Source organism: Phoenix dactylifera, chromosome 16 (genome assembly GCF_051530095.1).
Source record: "Phoenix dactylifera cultivar Ajwa chromosome 16, Ajwa_hap1_PhDact_Kaust_v1.1, whole genome shotgun sequence".
NCBI lineage: Eukaryota > Viridiplantae > Streptophyta > Magnoliopsida > Arecales > Arecaceae > Phoenix > Phoenix dactylifera.
The window spans coordinates 18,754,212-18,778,019 of record NC_143205.1 but is presented as its reverse complement, the minus strand read 5'-3'; the positions used below and the strand labels follow the sequence as shown (position 1 = coordinate 18,778,019).

Below are 23,808 nucleotides of genomic sequence, written 5' to 3'. Positions count from 1 at the left end.
GAGGAGAGCGTCGCGTCCGGTATTTAAAACTGACGCTAGGGCGTTCCGCAACCCAACGAGCCCCTGCGGACCGGACCGACCGCCGAGTCTCTCCGGATTCCCGGTCCGAGCTTTCCCTCTCCACCATGGCTTCCACTACCCGGTTCGGGCCGACCGCGGCGTCGGTCCGTATTCCCGGTCTGAACCGGAAGCCACGTGGCGCCCCGCATGGGCCCCCCGTGAGCTGTCCCTTGCTACCCTGGCTTGCACCGGATCCGCTCTCTTCTCCACCGCAAAATCATTTGTAAATGGTATTTCCGGATGGAGGGTTTACGGATACACGGCGCAGACAACGAGGTGGCGCGGTCCAAGGACTTGCAACATTTCCCTCTCTTGATTTCGAGCGTCGGTAGATGGACGGACGGTGATTAGTGGGCTGGGAGTTGGGACGGACCATTGGATGAGCCCAGGGGAGGAGCGGGTTCCACTGATCTGACGGCTAGCGTTAAGGGAGGCAGGAAGTCTCGGCTGCGGTACCACGGAGCTGACGCGAAGGCGTCGCGTTGCGGATGGACGGATCGCCACGTCGGACGTAAAGTGGGGTCCACGCTGCCTCGTGGAAGCGAGACGTGGTGGGCCCACGTCGCTGATATCGCCCGGACGTGACCGGCCGCTGCGCCCCCACTCGAGAAACGAGCCTAATATCACATCATATCATATTTATTTATTTATTTATTTATCTATTTGTTTATCATCTTATTTTTACCTAAATGACACATGGACCCGTACCGGTGCTTCTTCCAACGAGCTGGCCAAAAGCCATTGGTCCACACCCTACAAGGCAGCTCAGATTTCGACACGATTACCCCAAAAAAAGAAATATCTTAAATGAGAAAAAAATAAAATTTAAAAAAATAGAAAAAAAAAAAAAAAAGATAAGGGTGGGAGAGGCCCTCCATGGCTCAAAAAGGGTTAGGGATGGAGAGGGCACTAGGTGAGGGTAGTGGAGCACTTTGGGTCAGTTCGATTAGCCAAGAGGCTAGGGTCGGTGTGGTCTTTTTAACTTTTGCCATTTTTATCTTATCACTACTCTGTTTTAGATAAGAATCTGACTTTTTTAGCAAATGAAATATGACCCTTTTTGTTTTTTGAGTGGTAGGATTGGCCTGGTGTTTTATGATTGCATGGGAACCATTTTTACCACATAAATGTGATTGGTATTGGAAAGGTGGGATTCAGATTGGTGCTAGTAACTTAGGATGATGATGTGTAAAAGAGTTGCTATGTCAAAATAGTTTTGAAACAATGGTAGGTTGTTTGCCCAAAAAAAAAAAAAAAAATTATTTTATGCATTGATTCAGAAAAATAATACTGAAAATTTATACATTGACTTTCTCATAACTAAGAAGAAAAATGAAAAATCCAGTTTTAAAAGAAAACTTTGTTTATTAATGAACCTCACTCACCATGGTTTGTATTCTTGCTTTCAACAATATTTTTTTTTTTAAAAAAAAAAGAAGCTAAGATTAGGTGCTAGCATAATATTAGGGATGGTAACAAACTGAGTATAGATTGGATAGGCAATTGGAAACTATATAACCATACCCATCTTGTATGTGTCTTGGGGTAGTGCAGGTTAGGTAGAGTTGAACGGGTTAGGTTAGACAGGCCGAATCAGGTAAAATTGTAAAGGTCATTTTTTTTCCTACAAATCAAATAAATAAAAAATATAAAAATACGCAAAATAAGAGTCTAACAAATAGAATATGATAAATCAAATTTTCAACGATGATAGAAATACAACATATGAAAATATTGTTTTTTATGAAGTCAAAAATTGATAGAATACAAATTGAAGTTGCTCAAATCTTTAGAAATTGAGGCAATAATTTGTAATCGTATCAAAAAATTCCATGGGAACTAGAGCAAGAATATGTGATCGTAATATATAAGGAAAAACAAAATACAAAAAATAAAAGATCGAATTTATATTAAGTTGGTGGATAGAAATGTGGCGTAGACAGGGAGTAGTAGATTGGCTGGCATTTGATTGGCTTGGAGAGGAAAGTGGGTGCGACACTAGGGTTAAGGTCTAATTAGAATGAGAGGGAACGACCAGATAATGAGAGTCATGGGACAAGTGAGTGAAGTGACTAGGGCAAAGGGCATGGAGGGGAGTGGTAATGTATATTGAGGTCTTGTTCAAGATGGGTTTTACCATTACTTGCTCCTACCTTGGCTCAGCTTCGGGTTTTGATATCAAAACCTGCACCTGCCATTGACTCTAAAAAGTTTGGTCAAAATCCATCCTATTATGATTGATTCGAGTGCCCAATGAGATGGAGCAAATTGTCACCTCTATATAATATTTTCTCACTCACCATACTCGATGGGGACTATTTTGACCACTATAGATAGGGCCGGACAAGATCTAGAAGCAAGATCTATCATATCGACAAGTTAAGTTATGAACCAAATTTTCAAAGGCTATAACTTGGTTATACAACGTCCGGTAAAGATGAACTTTTTTCTAAAATCAGATATTTTTTTTGAGATCTAGAATATGAATCCACACTTAATAGGGGATGGTGTCTCTAGGAATCAAGCCCAAATTATATCATTTGGGGCCTGAAATGGGCCGATCAAACCAAAACTTTTATTTTGGTGTAACATTTTAATCGAATGTATCGTCCAGTCCGAGAAGAATTAGACAGAGCGACAGCAAGAACAGTTAGTGTAGAAGTCGAGATATACCTCCTGAAGAATTTTAGTTTTTCGAGTTTATTTCTGCTAGCCATATTTAATTTAAGAAAGATAATCCTATTAGAGCTAGGAAGAAGAATCTGACCCAAATTGTACAAGAACTGACCTCACCATTATAAATAAATGATGTGTACCTTGGTTTTAGATCATCAATGAAAGAAATGAGACTTAAGCTCTACTTTTGTAATTCTTCCATCTTTTTCTAAATTTCTTTTAAGAGATTCGAGCTAAACGACTTGAGAAAAATATTTGTTCTTTTCGATCGGATCAAAAAGATTGCACAAGTATATATTATTATATGATAAATACATGGTACTTATGAAATTGATCCGATCAAACCTATGTTTACCACTTTAAACTTGTAATTAAATATTCTTTATTTTTATTATGATAAAGCGAATACCTACTATGCTCACTTTCTAGATATCATTTTCTTGCCATCCGTTAATTTCATGCAAATAGTAGGAAATGTGATCCACACAAGAATTCCCCCATGGTTTCAAATTGGCATGAAATATGGTTTGCTGCTAGGTAAAATGCAAATATATGATCTACAAAAGTGCCCAAAGGTTGAAATATGTTAGGACTCATGCACACGAGTTTCATAGATAGGCAAATAGGTCACACATATTAATATAAGGATGTAAATTGAAAGAAAGCATCAAAATAAGAATATTTAAAATGATGATTTATCAAGTGAAAATAAATTGCATGCTATCTTTGTAATAGCCTTATATAATTTTACTTTTAAGTCGATCGCGGCTAAGCATATGCTAGCATTGATCACCACTATATTATTGAAACTTAGGACAAATTTTAAAACTGCCGGCTTAAAATCTAGAAGACACATGTCACTTAGTAAAGCTTTTTCATTGTAAAGCAAGTGCAGTTAACAAAAGGAAGTAGCATGATGGTACTGCTCTATTGCATCTAAACCTTGCCCTTGCAAAGTGGAACTCTAATTTTCAAGACAAGGATAAGATGCATGCCATTTATTTGAGCTTTTTTACTGTAAAGAAAGTGCAATTAGTGACAAGAAGTGGCATAATAGTGCTATTCTAATTGTATCTAAATATTTATTTTTCACAGTGTTTCTCAAATGTTTGAGATAATATTACGATCTCTGTCATCTGTATAAAGCAAGCACAATTAACAAAGGAAAGTAACATAATAGTACTACGCGACTTGCATCTCAACCTTGCCCTAATAAAGCAAACCTCAAATACCCGACACTAGATTTGATCATATTATTTGAGTGTTGCCAAAAGTGGGTGTATTTAGGCATTACTATTATTGAATTGATAGTTGTTTATATGTTCTACAATCATAAAGGTTTAAACTTGAGAAATAAAATGGTGCTGTGCTAGTTGCAACGAGACCTCGTGCTGATAAAGCAAACTTAGAATGCTCGAGACAAGATTCGATCATATTATTTGGGTGTTGCAAAAAGTAGGCGTATTTAGGCATTATTCTTAGTGAATCGATAATTGTTTATGTGTTCTACAAACATTAAGGTTTGATCCTGAGAAACCCAACATTCGTTGTCATCGCCATGCTTACCTAATAGGCATATATATACTTATCAGTGCCGCTTTATATACTCAGGGTTATTGTAAAGTGCTCTGTTGTAGCTACCATAGTATGACTGCACAATGAATACCATGGCAAAAATGGACATATGATGGAGTGAATGGATCGAGTTCTCTGCTACATTAGATGTTCTAATAACACAAGTAAATACAGTTCCAAGCTGTCGTTCCATGAAAAGTCTGGTAATTAAGAAAGTGATAGATCTGCATACCTCGAAATGAGTTGTGCCCTTCTAACTCACAAGCCATGGAAAGAAGGTGGCCTGCAGCTATTCCGAAGGCTTCTGCTCACAATCTTCAACAAGAGAATTATGATGAGAAAAGATCAATATATATGAAGGAAAGCCCAGGCGAGGTGTTCTTAGCCCTTACGACTTAGGAGATAAGCCCAAAGGATGGTGGTGCATGTCGTCATGTGGATTTTCTACTAGGCAAATATTTATGAAATAGTGCAACAGTTGCCAAAACAAGGTTGTTTTGTAGTCTTGCGTGGGGTTTTTAATTAAAATAAATCATGTGCTACAAAATAAGGACAGAAAAGGCTGGCTGAACTTAGAAGAATAAGTTGTGGTTCATGGAAAAGGACAGAGTGTTAGGTGCTTTAGCTTGCATTCTAATTAAAGTGGCATATATGAAGGTTGCATGGAAGAGCGTCCTGCAAGGCTTTTAGCTCTCAACTTATGCAGATGAATTCTTTTGGTGGGTGGCACATATGGAATATATGATGGTTTGGGCCTTATCTAGTTATGATTAATAAAGGCCACCATTACTTTTCCAGAGAACTGATTAGTTTTATTATTCAGTAGCACTTTGGTCTGATTCATGCAAGGGAATCATACGGAAACCTAGCTTTCAAGACAAATATATGTTGGTCTAACATGTGCAAGGTCAATAAATCTCCCACGGTGTACGTAAGAAAGCATCTTCTCTTCGGGGAATGCAAAAATTGGAACTTCAATCATGGTTCATGAAAATTTCTAGGTCAAATCAGAAGGCGGTTTTGCTTTCAATGTCTCCGAATGCAGCACATCGGCATTGTTTGAAAATTTTCTACATTTTGTGGCCGGGTAACAAAGAGAGATGACAAAACTAAATATTATGCACCCCATACAAATAACAATGAAAAACGTTGGTGACATCTGAAATTATATCCAGTAGGATCCTTATTTATTTTCTCGTGCTATCTTAAGAATCATAATATTATTGAACATGGATATGTTTGACGGGCATTCTTAATATATATTCTATGTAAATAGAATAAATTATTAGAATCACTCAAAACCAAGGGAGTGCATTATGCCGACACATCATCAAAAGTAAAAATGTGAAATATTATGTCCCACCCCAAGCGACAAAATTCAGAATGGCTTTAAAAACAATAAGCCAATTCTCAAAAGAAACTTAGGATAGATTTCTTATGTCGTATTACAAATTTGGCTGCAATCTAACCTTTTAATAATTCTTCTAGTTCTTGTCACAAGGTATTCATACAGATAAATGATTCAAAAAAAGTACTGACAGTGAAGAAAAATTTGATGCTTCATGGAAACTTTTCTCATCAGAGATGTTAACATAATTTTATTCTTCCAAGCAGTACCTTAACAGGAACCGTATGCACGTTGGAAGAATGCAACAACCATTGAGGTGACATAACACCCGAAAATTGGCATCCGATCAACTCAACCAAAGGACAGCGGGCCTGCAAGCCATGCCTCGTTGCTGGTGCCGTGATGACCAGATCCTTGGCTGATCGCCATCACGGATCTGATTTGATTTGGTCCCAGAGTGCCACCCACCGCTTGGGGACCATTAATTTGACCGCTTGATCAACCCAAAAGAAAGCCTCCAAAAGAAAGTAGACCAAAACCACTCGGTCCCCATCACCATGATGGTAGCTTCTCATTATTTATTTCTTTTTTATGCATTTCATACACCAAATAATTGATTATAATAGCAATTATTTTATCTTTATTACTTTTCCCTCCTTGATTTGTCCTGTTACATCCTTAAAAGCACTTCGTCGAAGAAGCATGGAGGAAGCTTTTGCTTTTCTCCTTTACAGCCCATTTATATCAATCCGACACGATACCTATTTTATTGCCGTCGGATAACGGCAAACGAGGAGCGTACGTTGGTCCCCGGGGGGGATTCTGGGCCCAGTCACCGTGAGACTTGACGGATGATTTACGGAGTTTTGATAAATTGACGGTCTGGAAAATACCGGGAAATGATAACTTTTCGGGGCTCGCGTGGAGCGTTTCTTCGGCGAAAAAATAAGTTGCAAGCCACCAAGGTGGTAGCCTAGTGGTACTCAGCAGCAATTCTAACCACAAGGTCCCAAGTTCGAATCGCTGCGGCGACGATTAAATTGTGGACCGGAGCTTACTACTTTGGCCATTGCTTGGACTTGTGGTGTAGGACCGCTCTTGAACCGCTAGTAGCCGGGGTGGTGCCGGGTGTGACGTACTCACACGTGGGACTCGAGCCAGAGCTCAGAGGAGTAGCTGAGCCGGGCCCACGGGTGGGGAGGGTATGAGTAAAACCGGTCGGGGTGCCCAACACACGGCCATTTCTGCCCGCATCGAATATTCTTCTGGCGGGGCGGGGGCCCAGTTGGGGGCTGCTACGCGGGGGTGGGCTTGTCCCTTCCTCCCCCTACCCCTTGTTCTTTAGCAAAAAAAAAAAAAAAAAAAAATTAAGTTGCAATGATAGGTCCCGACCGGGATGGGACGGTGGGGACCACCGCTACCACCAATGTGGTAACGGTAAGGGCTCGGCATGGCGGGAGAGCATTGTCGGCGCCACGAGAGGTGGGGCCCGCGAGAGGTGTCCGTACTCCGAAGGTCTCAAAAGACGTACCCCGGGGGGGTCAATCTATCTTCGTGGAAACGACCTGTCGAGCCCTATGCGAGCGATGAATCGGCCGTCGGTTTGGTCCGCGGGGATCCATCTAACCCGTTGGTTTGTAGCGTCGTAGGGGCCGGATGGGATGGGGTTTTGTCGACGGGATCCCATTGAAGTTTGTATGCTGGGAGCGCTGCGCGGGGATTAATGTAGCCCACGCGGGAAGCTCTTATATTTTTTATTAATTAATCATTGGATAAAATAGGTAAGAGAGAGTTCTAGAAGTCTCGACTATCATTTAATACACCGCATGTAACTGGATTCGCTGGGAATTATATATAAAATTTATTCAGAATGCACGTGACCGGTCCGGGAGAATGGGGTATTTAATCTGCAGTTTATTATTTATTTTTTTAGAGGAGGAGGATAATATGTTTCTTGCCGGACGAGCGACCAACAATAGACTTCTTTTCTAACCAACATCCGACAACGAGCATCCTTCCCGACTGGCATCCATCCTTTTTTATCAGATTTTGTTATTGCTTTCTCACCCACCATATCATAGAGATCGGGATGTGGATGTATTTTTTGTTGATTTTGAATTCTACTTGTCCAATATTGTAAACATGATTTCTTAACATTATCGTTGTGAATGAGGATTTTTATATCTATATATAAACCTATAATAGCTCTAGCAGCTTATCATCTAAAGAATTCAGATCAGTAAGTCTAATTTTCTTATTATTCGGGGACAATTTTGACTTTTTATATAAGATAAACAGATTGAATAATACCGTTAATTTAACTGGGCGTAAGTATAGGTTTTACAAAATAGTAGGTGTAAGTATAACAAATATAAACCTTAAGAAATTTTTTGTAATTTGCTCAAAAATAAAAAAATCTACATTTCATTTAGCAGAGGTGGAGCCTTTTTTTTCTAAAGAAAAATGCTGATAAAGGGAAAAGAGTTGGTTTATAATATAAACCGTCATAGACTATTTGACGGTGATTCTGTAATCTTGTAAGAATGGAGGGGATAAAAGAGTAAACTTTATTGTTAAGAGTTATAAAAAAAATATTACCAATAGTTTTTTTAATGAAAATGCTATTCAAACCGGTTCATCTACTCCTAACCATAAAATCAACACTTGCAATTTTATTTTTTAACTTTAATTATTCGGATTTAATAAAAATTTTCCATTAGTGCTTTTATTTCCTTCTCTTAATGAAAAAGAGAAATAAAAGGATTGTTCCACTATGTTGCCAAAAAAACTAGATTGTCTACAAACAAAATCCCAGATCCCATTTGGTCTGCATACTACTGCATTTAATTCAATTTTAATTACATGAAAAGATGTTTAGTAAAAAAAAAGTCTGAGTGGATAACCTTTTTCATTTATTTGGTGTATATACTTCTTTATTCTCAAGCTTTCTTCCAAATATTGTAAGAGAGAATAAGATACAAACTACCTTTTATTTCAAGTGCATCCGGACACCTACAGTTATTCCTTTCATGTGCACCGACTAGCACGAGAAAGGTGGATAAAACTGTTCCATATCCACTTGCATCTTCTCCCTAACTCGATAATGTTTGCCAAAAGAAATGCAAAGAAACGTGCTTGAAGAAGCTTTATGGCAAAGAGCTTTATCCAAGAAACTTGCTAATTCATTTAAGATGAAAGATACAGGCTCATTGTCATATTTTCTTGGCATCTAAGTAGATTGGTTGAGTGATGGAATTTTTCTACATCAATTCAAATACATCCTAGGCTTATTACAATGCACCAACATGCTTGGAAGCAAAGTAGGGAAAAAAGTGGTGTTTAAGACTAGTTTTCGTTAACAAACAAGTGAGGTCCTAATTAGGTCAAGTTGAGCTCCCAGGTACGTTCGGTACACTATGCGAGTTTGAGTCCTTCGTGATGTTGCAGCAAAGATCGTGGATCTCTTTCGTTGCTATGCCCTGTTAAGACCACATCAAGTCCAAAAGTAAAGAAGTTGCCTTAAAAAATAGCAGCCATGGTATCAAAGCTTCGAGTGGAAACATTCTCTGGTTGCTTTCTTTTCACAAACACCAACTCAATGTAGAAAATAGGCACTCCCACGACGTCTTCTTCTCTTTTACTTTTATCTTCGCTCTCCAAGCAAATCAACGCTCATGCACCGTAAGCGGAAGCAGGTGAATTTATTTATTTATTTATTTTTGGTAAAAGCGGCATTTTATATAATCCTCACATGAGTACAGCCAGATAAGTCAAAAAAAAAAGAAAATGGAGCAATGGAAGAGAGGTGTCAGCAGTCCTCGTCCAAATAAAATCACCGAAGTGCCGAGCCACGAAAGAAGCAACCCAATCTGCAGCTCTATTTACCTCCCTGAAGACGTCCGCTGCCTGAAAAGACTCTATCTTCCTGACCAGTCTGCGAATGTCACCAATCAGCAGGTGACCATCCCCGTAACGGTCTACTCCCCGAATTCAATCAATCACCGTGGAGGAGTCTCGTTCAAGATATGCCTGCTTTGCTCTGAGCACTCTCCGTGCATATGAGACGCCCTCTCAGACTGTTCGAAACTCTGTCTCAATGGCCGTCATGCCAATGGTGCGACGACCCCGGCCACAATCACTCCACCCTGATGGTCCCTGATCACAAATTCCACTCCTCTGTGCACACCATCCGCCGACTTACTACCATCAAAATTAACTTTGAGATGACCAAGAGGTGGGGGTACCCATGAGAAAAAGGCAAATCTGGACGATATGACAGCGAAATGGGTATCCCAGATGTCCCCAGCCATCCCAAAGAATCTCGAAGTGGCAACCATAATGATTTCCGCAGCATGCCGAAAAGCTATATCCACCACCGTTCTCGGCGCTGACCTGCTGCCCTAAAAAGTATGGGCGTTTTTGTCCAACCATGTTCTATCCCATTGAGCCAACATATTATACACAAACTTTAAAATATTCAGAGCGGAGACGTGTTATGGATCTCGAATTTATACTTCTTCGGAATCAGTAAACTTGGACTCTTGTTTCTTTTCAGCCCAACATGAATGTTGCCGGCTGCAAGTCATAAAGGACATGCCAAAGGTTCTTTCTATTTTCTCTTTTTTAAGTTCCCTACAATCATCATCTTATTGTAAAATCATAACCAGTTGAAACATTCAATTTCTGGAAAATGATTCAGCTTCTAGATAACTTCAGAGATTGGGATTACACCTATTCGTCATAAAATCGCATTCAACTCGGATGAATGATACATACCCTCACTAATGGAAGTAATGGCATGCACAAGTATGATAACGACCATATCAAGTTAATGATGCAACAGTATCAGTATCTAAAAGTAGATGTTTTGGTTCCTCCATGTAACCCAATTTGGTATTAAGGGCCAACAACTATTTCATGGTGCTTTTATATGGTCAAGGTCATCAAGCTAAGGTGGCCATTTCCCCGGGTATCTAAAACTTTTTAGCTATTAAATATCTTATCACATGGTCTTGTTTTCCTAACATATCAAGTTATTAGTAGTTGGGAATTGTTCTGTAAAGTATAAATGCTCGACTATAAAAAAAAAGGTTTCATGGCTTATATTAGGAAATACGACATATAAACAATTCGAGGAGTCTGATCTATTGACATTGACACCCAAACAAATTTGAACATCATTTAAAATAATTAGGGCAATATTCTTGAGAGATGCCCTGCCTGAGGACGTTCATGATTAGAGACCGAGCTACATTGAAGATTTGAAAATTCAAAAATCAAATTCAAAAATTCAGAAGTCAAACTCAAAAAGTTCAAATTTTGAATTTTTTAAATTTGATTTTATACTCTCAAGTTTTGATCCGGTTTGATTTCCGTATCAATCACTCGAGAGAACCAGAATTATCGAATCTTGATTAGCTTGGTTTCCTTATCAATAACCTGAAAGAATCAGAATTCAAATTTTCAAATTGTTGAGTTTGAGTTTTGAATTCTCGAATTTGATGCTTGAGATTTCGAAACTTTTATCTAGCTTAGTTTCCTCATCAATTTGTCACGGTGTGCTTCCAAAAATCAACTCTTGGCTCCTCATACTCCAATTTAAATGTAAAGGGGGAGCGATAATTAACCCCTTATCATTGACATTTGAAAACTTTTATGATACTCAAAATTGATTTTTTTGGGGTATAAAACACGAACCACTCTATTGGGATGTGTAAAATATATCAAGCAGAATTTGAAATCATGTTTGCTATCTTATGATTGGTGATCTAATAAGTAGTTTCCATGAAACCGTAAAACAATGTTAACTTCCCCTATTTGAATTTTGAAACCTTTTCCTTATAAGAGTGAGGCACACGAGGACTTGCTCCTGGGGTGGGCTGGGCCGGATTACATCCTTATATTAAGTCGCGAAACATTTCCCCTTCCACATGGCCCAATAAGAATTGGTACAGGTTCCATCATCTGACCAACCCGCACTCCAATACCATTTTTGCTCCTGACAAATTCTATCATCTGCCACATTTCTCCAATATATATATAAATTCACTGAATCAGAAATCTTTCTCATAGAGAGTTTTGTTTGTAAATATATAGCTCAGCTACTTTTTCTCAGAAAAGGGAAATATATAGGTCAGCTAGGGTGTAAGATTGGATTGAGAATCTGGGATTCGTTCTTTGGAATGACAAAAGTAATACTAAAGCAAGCAATGAAGAAGCATTACGTTGCAGACTACTTGATGAAGCTCATTCTTAGCCACTAATTTGGTCCGCCTTGTGAGCCCAAGATGCATGCAAAAGCCTGCCATCAACCAGGCCAGACCAACTCATGGAAGTGCGACCCTCACTGCCAACAATGAGCCCTTTCGATAATAAGTTGCGTCTCGTTGAAATCTATTGGTTATGTGGGTTTATGGTACCTTTTTCGATGATAATCTGTTGATATAATTTTTGATGCTGAATTCTTGGATTCTTATTTCAATGCTGAGTTTTTTTTTTTTTTTTTGACGGGTACTTCATACAATGCGTGTACGAATACACCCAATAAAATTAAAAAAACACAAGCTCGCGGAGTGTCTGTGGCAGTTCCCCTCTCTTGACCATAGGATATATCCTGAGTGGTGAGCCGCGTAGGCATCCATCCAGTCGGCTGCCACGTTAGCCTCTCTGAATATATATTTGGCCTGGAAGGCCACCCCATCCCTCATCATAATGCTTATGTCCCGGATCAGGGGGTGGTCCGTACTTTCGCCCCTCAGCCCCTTCTAAATCCATCCAATAATCGTGGCTGAATCGCCCTCCAGAACAATCGAACTGCCCTGCAACACTTGCCGCGCATGTCGTAGCCCTGCCCAAGCAATCCGAAACTCCACCCTAGAAACCTACGTGTCAAACAACTTCAATGCTGAGTTCACTAATGAGACCAATATCCTTATACAATAAGCACAAAATAATTGAACAACAATGATAGGCATAGAATTTGCTGTGGAAGGGTGGTGGTATGTCTCAATTGTTCAAATCATGAAAATGTGAAAACATAATTAATTAAGGTCATGTTTATGAAAAGCCTTTTCGGTTTCATTTCTGAGAAATTCTTTGGCTGTGGATGCAGTCATGGGACTTGGGAGAGAAGTAGCTCTGCATTCACAGTACAATGTTTGCACTTCGCATCATCGCATGTGAACAACTTTCTTTTATTAGTTATAAACTGTATTCAACTCGGGAATCAACTTCCCATTATATCAAACTTAAGTAACGAAGCTGAAATTAGCATGCTACTCTAGATGCTTAAGTAACGAAACCTCTTTTTTTTGTCCCCATTATATCTCAGGATACTTACACCTGGTCATAGCTTGCATGTAGGATTTGCTTTCCTTTCCTCCCCTGCAGAAGCTAGTTTTGCATTCACTACCTATTTCAAGGAATCTCTGATTCATTATTTGATATGGTGTTTCATACAGCAGAGAGGAGAGGAACCAGAGAACCATTACTGAAACATCATTTCCTCAGGTTACTGCCCAATTCATTGCATGTGAATGCCCAAAAGCTGCAAGCCATTGAACACCTCTGAGTCCTATTTGAACCTGTCAAATTTCACATATACATGTATACTGGATTTATGAAACCAGGTAGCAGCAGCATTCTGTTTTATAGTTAATGCCTGAATGATCCAGCTATACCATTTTCGATTTCAGCTTCTGGTGACATGGATGTTATCACAGTTGCCATGATGGATCCTTCATTCTGGGCCAAGTTTCATCAAGTTACAATTCATTCATGCCTGCGGTGAAACTTAGGGATCGGACCTTGGTAATTGTTATATACCCAAACCAAGATCTTGGTTCATCTCGGTCTGGGCCGCTCGCCGACATGATATATGGAGATTTAAAAACCTTAGTCATCTAGTACATTTTTTTTTGCATAATTTTAGAACAAGATTTGCAGTATGTCGAGATTGTCATATTTCTAGTCTTTCCTCTTAACCGAGCGAATCATGCAATGTGGAATCAAATTGCTTGTGATGCATGAAGTACCAATCCAATCTGGAAACATGTCATTTATTTTTCAAAATGCTAAGCCTATGCTCCCCATTTTAGATGCGGGCTTCTGTGAATTAGAATGGAGGCCCATCTGTTGGACTAGCACACATTGGTCCAGTATTTTTTTTTATTCATAAGAATAGTTCTATGTTCTTGATCTCGCACTCCACTTCTTCCTCTGTTGATTAGGAACGCATTTTTGTGCATGGGTGGTTGGGAGTAATAAGACTGGGAGAAAGGCACAACTGAATCATGCTCGTTCGATTTTGCGGCGTTCCTAATATAAAATTTTCATATCTACCTTGGATTTGAGGAGCTTCTTTTATTTATTTATTTATTTATTAATAAAACGACCCCCTCTTTTTTTGTTTTCCAAGAAACAACCGATCATGGTACCATCTCTGTTTCAAAGTGAATCCGAATGTTGTAACTTTTAAATAAAATATTAAATAATGGTGTTATAACTGCTGTAACAACTTCTATAATGATTCTGGCATCCCCTTTTACCCCTTCGGCTAGATTTGTAATAAATTGTGTCAATAAATGATTACTTTAAATATTAAGTAACTTTTATTATTTTTATATTAATATTTTTTAATATTTGTAAAAAAGGTATAGGTCTTTTCAATATAAATTGAATCTTAAAATTTTTCAAAAATATTATTTTAGAAAGAAAAGAGTTGCATATTTAAAATCATTAGTTAAATATCTAAGTTGCATCGTCCCAGAAACATAATGGTTTGAGAATATCTATATATATATAGATAATAACTTTTGGATGGTAAAAATATAATAAATAATTTTTACAAGGGTATATATATTATAAAAGTTTAACTATATATGTTTATTTACATATAATGAGGGATCTTAGAGGCCAAATTGGGCTTAGAGGGTGAAGCCTTAAGATAATAATTAGGATAAATAATTTTAAAGAAAAAAACATAGGGGCTCCCTTAATATGAGAGAGGATATGGTGCAACTTTTTTTTAACATAATTAAAAACCATTTTTTTATCATTTTATCTACTGTAATATGATTATAGTAATTATTATAATATTTTTTGATTTAATATATCAATTTCGATTACTATCTTTTGGACAAATAATGATTATTATTAGATTTTTTTGCATGCATGTCGTCAAAAACCATTCTTCTAGATACAAGCATGTTAAGTAATAATAGATTTTTTTCTATATATATATTTTATAAATATAGCTTATTATAGGTTTATCTTCGTGTGTGTTCTCAAATCATCCTATTTTTACATGCATACCCTTTTGTTCAATTTTTGGCTGATGATAATACAAACTTAATTCTTAAATATTGAATAATATTATCAGAATTTGACATTGATACTTTGATAAAATTATATAAAAATTATAGCACTTTTTAAATACAAATCTGCTGTTAACTTTTTATAGTTATTAATGTAAAAAAAAAAGATAACAATGTCAAATAAAACTCAAAAGGATTATTTTTACACTCTCAACCAAAACTTTAAAAATAGAATAAATGAAGAGATATATAATACAATTAATAATTTCCGGATAGTAGGTATATAATAAATTATATATATAAAAACTAATACTAATATCAGAATAGATATTTTAATTTTTTTTTAAAAAAAATCGAAGTCACGGTCTAATTATTACATAGTCGACAGGGGACGTTACGAAAGGCAAAGCCACAATTCAAGCATCCGTACGTATTTTGAGCTCATTTTTTCACGCCTTTTCGCACATCTTTCCAGTTCTGTCCGCAAACGCCAAGAATATCCGGCGGCCTCGAAGTCTCCAACATTTGATTATTCCCACCAAACAAATACTCTAAAAAAAATTTAAGACATCAAAATCCAGTTTTATAAATTGTTATTTAATCTATTTATTTATTTCTTTGTTCTGGATGGGCTCGGTGGGCACGAGCTATCATCTGCCGTCCCGTCCTCGCCACCATCATTCCTTGGTGCAGGAATTCCCATCATTGCTTCTATTCTGTCCCCCCCCCCACTAAATGCCAAGGCAAATTGTACCAAAAGGAGAAGAAAAAAATTATTCCAAGGCAAAAGGCCAAAAGAATAAGAGCTTTATTCTTCTTCCACAAATCATGACGTTTTTAACTGTTAACGTGTCATTCCCTCAGGGTGGGGGCTCTCCTCTGTTGACGCTGGAACTTCTTTGCGACTCGTGCTCGGGAGAAGCAGAGCACTGATCGGGTGGCGACTACCGATGAGGTATCCACGTTAGGCCTCGCCGTGAATGCAAATTGGATTATCGGCGGGAAGCAAGGCTTTTAAAAGCTGAGGCACCGGTCACTTTGCTTGGTGGCTCAGGAGATAGACTCAGGTCTGCTTCAGCTTTTTGAAGTTTGGAAAACCAATTTTTTTAAAGATATTTCTAGACCTCCATATGGCATTTATGTCACTGATTTGAATTTTAGGTATTAACTTTTTTTTTTAATTATTTTCAGGTTTTGATAGTAAAATATTTTGTTTAAGATAGATGCTAGTTTGCTTATTAGGGCAAACACAAATACACAATCGTTTTATATGTATTTCAAGACACCAAAGTATATCGCTGATTTAAATGTTAGGTATTGATTGTCTTTTAGATAATAAATACTTAATTAAGATAAATGGTATTTTACATATTATGATGATATGGAGCACAAATACAACTATATCTCGACCAAGATGGAAAAACTGGTAGAAAAGACTTGGTTTGGTGTCACTCTAGAGAGTTTTGGATCCTTTGAAATAAAATTTTTTAAGAAAAAAATTGCCTCTTTCTAGATCTACTTTGTACATAGTATCAGCCCATATTTCATATAAGATATGATTAGCTTAAGAGTTTTTGATGCATCGGTTGAATAACGAGGACAAACTTTCTCTATCTATTTCTTTCCTTATCTCCTTCCAACTTATATTAACAGAACAGTTAGTCGGATTTATACATAATTTTCGTTCATTATAGTATGTATGATCTTGAATATCACAGCCGCCATATATCATATGCACAATCTTGGTATATCAGCTCAGAGCAATCTCTAAAAATTACGAGATCAAATTGTAATATTTAATTTTAGTATTTGTACTAAATCATAAAATTTTGTTATTGTATTATATTATATTTGGTCCTTAGTATCTTTTTTATAATCATAAAATTTTGTTGTCGTATTCTACTATATCTGATCTCTCGGTCAGAGGGCTCAATTTCTATATAAAGCACACTAATATTATAAATAGAATAGGTAAATCAAATCCTATTTTCATCATAAATTTTTCACAAAGAAATGTTAGATTTATATATAATTGTATATAGAGCTATAAAATCAACCAACTGTATTTGAAAAACTCTTCGCGCATGTATTTTAAGGATAGCGGCACAAATAAATTATTAGATGGATATGATGTCTGGATAGGTCTCACAAAACTAAATTTTTTTTAGTAAAGGGGGTGTTAGCTGCTCAAATTTATTTAAATCAAATCAGTGGGAAATGCATGGGCCCATAGCAAGAACTAAATCATCCTAATATCTTGGTTGATATAGGATGATCAAAACATTCCTCTTGAGTAAAAAAATGACGAAAGAAAATTAAAATACTAACATATACTTAGAACGTGATCAGAACTTGTGGCGACAACATATTTGGAATTCATAATTAGAGTTGAAAGCTAAAACAAAGTCAAGTCACTCTGATATAAATCTTGGGACCGCTGACAGTTGATGGAGTGCTCCCGGGGCAGTAGCCGTAGGGTGCCGGACCAAGGAAGATTGTGGTACGGGCGTATACCTACAAACACTGGATACGCCCAAGTTAGTAGCCTGGTGGTAAGGGGGCGATAATTCCGCCCAAGTTGCCCGGGTTCGAAACGCGCGGGCGTCGATTAAATTAGGGGACCGGATGCCCCACGCCCCGGCTGGCTTGTTGGCGGTTATGCTTTCCTTCCACTTGTACCAAGGTGGCGCTGGGGTGACGTACCCACACGTGAGGCGGTGAACCCAGTGGGGTGAGCCCACGGGTCGGAGAAGGCACGCGAAAACCTGCGACCTGTATCGAACATTTCCTGGTGGAAGGGGGGCCCAGTAATGGGGCTGCTATGCGGGTGGGCTGGTCCCTCCCCCTCCCCTCCTATTTTTGACCAAAAAAAAAAAAAAAAAACACTAGATACGTGCAGCTAAACGTAAACCGGACCGAGAAAATCTAATCGCCATTACTATTCCCACTGATCTCCTCTTCTCTCGAGTTTCGGCAACAAACCTTCTGCATGTAATAATTTTATGTACTTTTCTTCAACCCTCCTCATTAAGACATGAAATTCTCTTGTCTCCTTGCCTGGGGAACAATGCATACCCAAATCAGTGAAGAAGATATAAAAGAGTAAATAAAGAAAAAAAAGGTATTAACTTATAATGAGCTCTTACTATATTAATAAATGTACGTCTTTTCTGTGTAATCATTTATTAAATAATTAAATAGTATTCATTACGGTGTTTAATGTCGTACTCAAGGTGGGGGATAGTCTCCAGTCGTCCACCCCGAAGATTTCCTGCCTCCTAAACAACTCTCTCTCTCTCTCACTCACTCTCAGATGAGAGAGAGAGAGAGAGAGAGAGAGAGGGCGGGGGGACCAAGAGCTAAACTTTTCCATTCACTTTGGTGGATTGTCATTTTCACATTGCTTTAGAACCGGGAGACACGTTCTTACGACGACGAAAAAGGAATCTCTAGTATTTTTATGGCACTAGGGTTCTTATGCTTCTTGTTTAGTTGAAGGATCTCTCTCCCTCTCTCTGTTTTTTTTTTTTTTTGGTGCAAATATGAACCTCCTCCTTAGACCGACTAGTGATCTAATTGTTGAAAAATAGTGGCACCAAAACTTTCAACCATAATTACAACTATACAAGTGCAATGGATTAAAAATCAAATATATGGACCCGGGGCTAGAGAAGAAAATATGAGACAAGCTTCCTATTTTGCCACATATGACCATCTTAAAGAAGAAATTTAAAAATTGGAGGTTTTTTCTTCCAATAAAGCTGTCAATCCCATGATTAAAAACAAAAAACCAAAGAAGAACAACAAATCTGCATGCGTTATCCTTTTTTTTCTTCAGCAAGCCTCTCCATTTGTCATCTTCCTCATCAAACCATCTCTCCTATCTGCGAGGTTTTTCTTCTTCTTTTTGAATCCTTTCTTCTCCTCCAAATCTCTCTATTTTTTTAAGGATCTTTGCACTTAAGAGATTATGGAATCTAAATAATTATATGTATATAATTTTTTTATATTAGATAAAGCTAGAAAATTATGTACTATGTATTGGTATTGACAAACACTATATTTTGAAAATTGGGTATTGATTTACTTAAAGGTGTGTATTGGCTTGCTAAATGACTAATTTGTTTGGTATGTATCACTTGATGATATAGTGTATACCGGTAAAAAGCATGTTCTAGAAACTGTATATCGATTTATTTTTAGGTGTATTGGATTATTGTTAGGTGGGTATCAAAAAATATTGTAATATATATCAACAAGTTGATGAGTATATATCCCCTGTTCATGTAGTGTGTATTGGTGAATATGACGTTCAGAAATTATGTATCATTTTTTTTGAAAATATGCATTAGATTGCTAAATAATTAATTTATTAAGTTTGCACCACTTGACTGTGTACTATGTACCGATGAATACCATATTCTGAAAATTATGTATCAATTTATTTAGAAATATATATTGGTTTACTAGATGACAATTTCTTTAATGTGCATTATTTGGTCATATAGTATGTATCGATGAAAAGTATATTTTAAAAATAAAAAAGTATTATATGTGATTTTTTTTTAAAAAATATGGAACTGATGACTTTAGTGCAAGGAATGTGAGAGATGGATAATAATGATCCAGTATGTCAGTCAAAAGTTTATTGTGGATCCGCACTATGGTTGAAATAGAGGTAGATATCTTGAGTTGTTTGGAAAGTAGTATTATTGGATTAGCTAAAAGTTACATTGTTCTTTGTAGGTGGAGTTAATCCTGAGCTTTTTGCACCATACATGATGAAAAAAGCTGTGTACAACGTATTAAGGGGCATTCAGCATAATATTTCTTTTGATAAAGAGCATAATATTACCTTTCAAGCGTCCAGGCTAGAACTCTCATTCTCTCCAAATCCCTATATCTGTAATAGCTTCAAATTGTTCCCTTTCCTTCTGCCAAAAATATGGACAACCTCTTGTGATTGATTTGAAAAGCCCATCCAGCACCAGGGATAAACTTAGGTTTGATATACGTCACAAGTACTAGGGCCTCGAGCTGAAGTCCAAATGCTTCATAGGGCGTAGACTCTCTCTTTTGTTCCTGTTCTTCCTAACTGGTTGACTTTACGACAAGAAAGCCAGTGATAGGAGTCACAAGCTGTTTGACCCCAAGGCAACCCAAAACAAAATAAAATATTTTCTCATAGAAACTTTAAATAAATCAATGTAATCAGATGCAGCCAATTCATATTATTCTTTATCCGTATGTTATATATATATACACACACTAGCGATTGTGGAGCAGCAGAGAAAGGGGAGTGAAGGGAAATCGTGCCCTCAGAGATTCTACAGCCGTTTTTTTGTGATCATGGCGACGTTGGGCGGGTCAAAAGCCACCCCTATATCCGCATACCCGTCCAAATAATAATCATTATTATTTCCAGAAGATCTTAGGCTCGTGACCAGCGCTTATGCTTTTACCCAGGGGAACTTTCCCTCCCTCTCTCTCTCTCTCTCTCTCTCTCTCTCTCTGCGTGTGTGTGTGTGTGTGTTGGTGTTGCTTTAAACTCTACAGTCTCCCAACAATATTTATTGAACCCTTGAGAGGGGTCGTGGAGGGGAGAGACAGACTGATGGAGTGAGAGAAGGCTGAGTTATGACTGCAGTGCGAATTTTGATCTCTAGCTGCTGAGGGTTAGGCAAGGGTGGTGGAAGTTTTCATATCCTCAGATACTGTTTAGCTTCTTTCTTTGATATTTCAGAAGAGGAGAAGCCCACTTGAGAAGGTGAGAGGAAGGAAAATGGGGACTTGTGGAAGGAATGGAGCAGTGAGGCAGTACATAAGATCCAAAGTTCCTCGCTTGAGGTGGACACCGGATCTCCATCACTGCTTTGTTCATGCCATTGAAAGGCTTGGAGGCCAAGACAGTATGTCTTCTCCCACCCCGTTCTTTTTGTAAACCCTGTGTGTGTGGTTCCTTGTGATACTGTCTTCCTCCTAGTTGGCTTGTGAGTCTTCTCCTGAGGCTTTCATGAGCGTTGTCCATAGGGGTCTTACTTACCAAATGGGTCTTTTAAGTTCCACTTATTCTTGCAGAAGCCACACCTAAGCTTGTTCTTCAGCTGATGGATGTGAGAGGGTTAACTATTTCACATGTAAAGAGTCATCTACAGGTATATACGATCTTTCCGTTTAGTATTCCATCATTTTTTTCTTCAATTTTACTGGCTAACAAGGATATGGTATTTTCACTATCAGATGTATAGAAGCATGAGGAATGACATTGGCAAGCAAGGTATGGAGACATATCTCCCCAACTGTTTGTTAGTTCTAACGAAGAACGTCTATCTGATAGTAATTTTTATACGCTTTAATCGCAAGGCCATATTTTTATTTGTACGTCATTTGTTGTCATTTCTTATATTTCTTATGAAGCCCGAGGATCTCTCTCTTTCTCTCCCTTCTGTCTCCGAACGATTGTGACAAACTAGTCAAGAAGTATCATCTTTCCAACATCGGTAAACTAAATCATTTTTCTTCTTGTTTTCTCTGTTTATCTCAGAAAACTTGTTTTCTCTGTTCTTCTCAGAAAATTATTTTTGCTTAGTTACTATTACTTTAAATAAATTACAAATCAGTAGCTAAATTTGAAAATGTGCCTTATCCACTAATCCTACTATATCCACTAAGACGCATTTTTTTTTTAGTGCATAATCTCATAGGTGACTTGTCCAAAGAAAAAAATAAAAACGATTAAAAGAAAAGCAGAAAAGCATGAACTATGAAAGTCGCACGTTTCAAAATGGTCCCTCTCCTAATCCACCAGATAAAAAAAGCCCGCTTCACCAGGGAAAAAAAAGAACAGCCTACTTTTTTTTATAATTTCCAGCCCTTTTTTGTTAGAAAAACTTAATGCTTTCCAAAGAGGGGGGAAAATGCACGAATTAAAATGACCTGCCTGTTAAATGGTAGACTCTTTTAGTTTTATTCTTTGAGTAAATGGAAGAATTATAAGTTCTATCATGGCAGAAGGTAATTTAACAAGATTAGTTTCTCGTTAACCACCAGGTTTGCAACAGACTCAAGAGAAGAAACATTCATGTGAAGATTCTCATGGTGGTGCTCGTGAGCAAAATGATGATACTCTTTTCTCTTCTTTGAAACCTCAAAAGGAATTCCAGCCTGAGTTGATGTTCTCTCCTCTTCCCATGAAAAGGTTAGCTATCTAATTTGCATCTGGAATGCTTGAAGGCATTTCCCATATCTTCCTCACTTTTCACCATCTTTTGCTCTTTCTTTATCCCTTCTTTTGTCGATTAAAAAAATAGGAGCCGAATGGAGGCCCATGCCATCTCCAGTAGCTTGCAATGCAGCAAAGGAATCTGTGAGACGGTCACCTCTCAGTACTCTTTTGATGATTATTTGCAAGCCATGGCAGTGAAAAGTGGAATAAAGGAGGACTTAAGATGGCAGAAAGATGGCATGGAAACAGGGTTCTTGGCAGGTGATCAGCTTTCCGAGGACAAAACGCAGGGGCATATGGAAGAAGACACTGACCCTTTTAAGGTACAACATAAAGGCAAAGAGGACCCTTCTCCCCTTCCCTATTCTCCCTTCAGACTTTCTATCCTCTCTGGTGTCTTTTGCCTCTGTTGTTATTCTTCTTTTTCTGTTGTGTTCACCATCTAGACCAACTTTCATAGTTTCGATACCTAGGTGAATTTTGATAAGATTGAATGGATGTGGGAAAACACACTTTATTTTTAAGTCTAAAGTTCATATATAAATGTAGATTTAAATTTTTAACACCATATGCACTTTAATTTTTCATGACTAATATCGTTTTTGTTTCCCATGTAGTAAAAAGAATTAAATGTCATACCAACATAGTACCATCGCATTATCTTCCACTTCCAGAACACAGATGCATTCCTATACATCTTCTACCATTGCTGATTGATGAACACTGGCTTTTAGGTCATGCAGTAAAGATACACTGCAGAGGAAAGCTACTTTTTTTTTTTTTCAAAAAGATTAAGATTTAACGAAAGATAAATTGTGACAAGATGAGGAAAGAATCAAAGAATCAGTAATTTCTCGTAAGTTCTAAGGGCATAGTAAAGAAGTATTTCTCATACAAAGTCTCAAGTAATTTTTGTTGTAGTATATCTTATGAGATGAAAAATCTGCTCCATTCCAATAATTAATCAAAAATTGCTTCTGTATTGCTCTATTGTGGTATCAAATATTAGTTGTTTTTTTTTCCTGTTGCAAAATATAAAGGGAGATAACAACTGCATGGGATTTCACTTTGGAGTCTCAACCGAACAATTCCCCATGTGCATCCAAGTGTAGGTTATCATTCCAAAATGGAACTGACTCAAAACTTTCCATTTTATATCCATGACAGGTATTCAAACTAGATGACCAACTTCTCATGCCTCATAATACCAGAAAGCTCAAGTCCAAGGAGAATGATGAGAAAAGATGCCAATCTTGTGTGTCACTATCATCTTGTGATGATCATGGCATGAAGAATGAGGAAGTGGATGATTGCTCATTGACGTTATCCTTACCCATGCATCACAATCACAAGACTAATGCTTCATCTGCAAGCGAAAGCAGATCCATCATCTCATCATCTTTAGCTAGAAATTCTGAGGAGTGCTCAGTTTTCTTAAACGGGCGGGGCTTAAATTTGGATCTCTCCATGTCAATATGTGGTTCTTAGACTCGGATCATTGTAATTTCTTTTCTTTTCATTTTTTGTTGTAATGAGAGATTTTGATACTGTTTCATACTCTATGTCCTTGGAATCTTTCATTCAAATATGTGGTTGTCTACAGTTGTTTG

General features: G+C 37.6%; 1 protein-coding gene across 1 annotated transcript; it reads left to right on the top strand.

The window, feature by feature from the left end:
* Positions 1 to 15,901: 15,901 nt before the first annotated feature.
* On the top strand, positions 15,902 to 23,760 carry LOC103717704 (myb family transcription factor MOF1-like). The gene is made up of 7 exons (XM_008806186.5): positions 15,902 to 16,040; positions 20,717 to 20,882; positions 21,052 to 21,128; positions 21,214 to 21,250; positions 22,024 to 22,171; positions 22,284 to 22,521; positions 23,366 to 23,760. The coding sequence occupies exons 2-7, from the start codon at positions 20,756 to 20,758 to the stop codon at positions 23,684 to 23,686; spliced, it is 948 nt and encodes a 315-aa protein (XP_008804408.2). The 5' UTR covers positions 15,902 to 16,040; positions 20,717 to 20,755; the 3' UTR covers positions 23,687 to 23,760.
* The last annotated feature ends 48 nt before the right edge of the window (positions 23,761 to 23,808 follow it).

What these genes read in the sequence shown, in the direction of transcription:
- LOC103717704 (XM_008806186.5), top strand. Translation starts at nt 20,756, where the DNA reads ATGGGGACTTGTGGAAGGAATGGAGCAGTGAGGCAGTACATAAGATCC. An exon ending in TCTCCTCTTCCCATGAAAAG is followed by an intron (nt 22,172 to 22,283) that starts GTTAGCTATCTA and finishes TTAAAAAAATAG; the next exon opens with GAGCCGAATGGAGGCCCATG. An exon ending in AAGACACTGACCCTTTTAAG is followed by an intron (nt 22,522 to 23,365) that starts GTACAACATAAA and finishes TATCCATGACAG; the next exon opens with GTATTCAAACTAGATGACCA.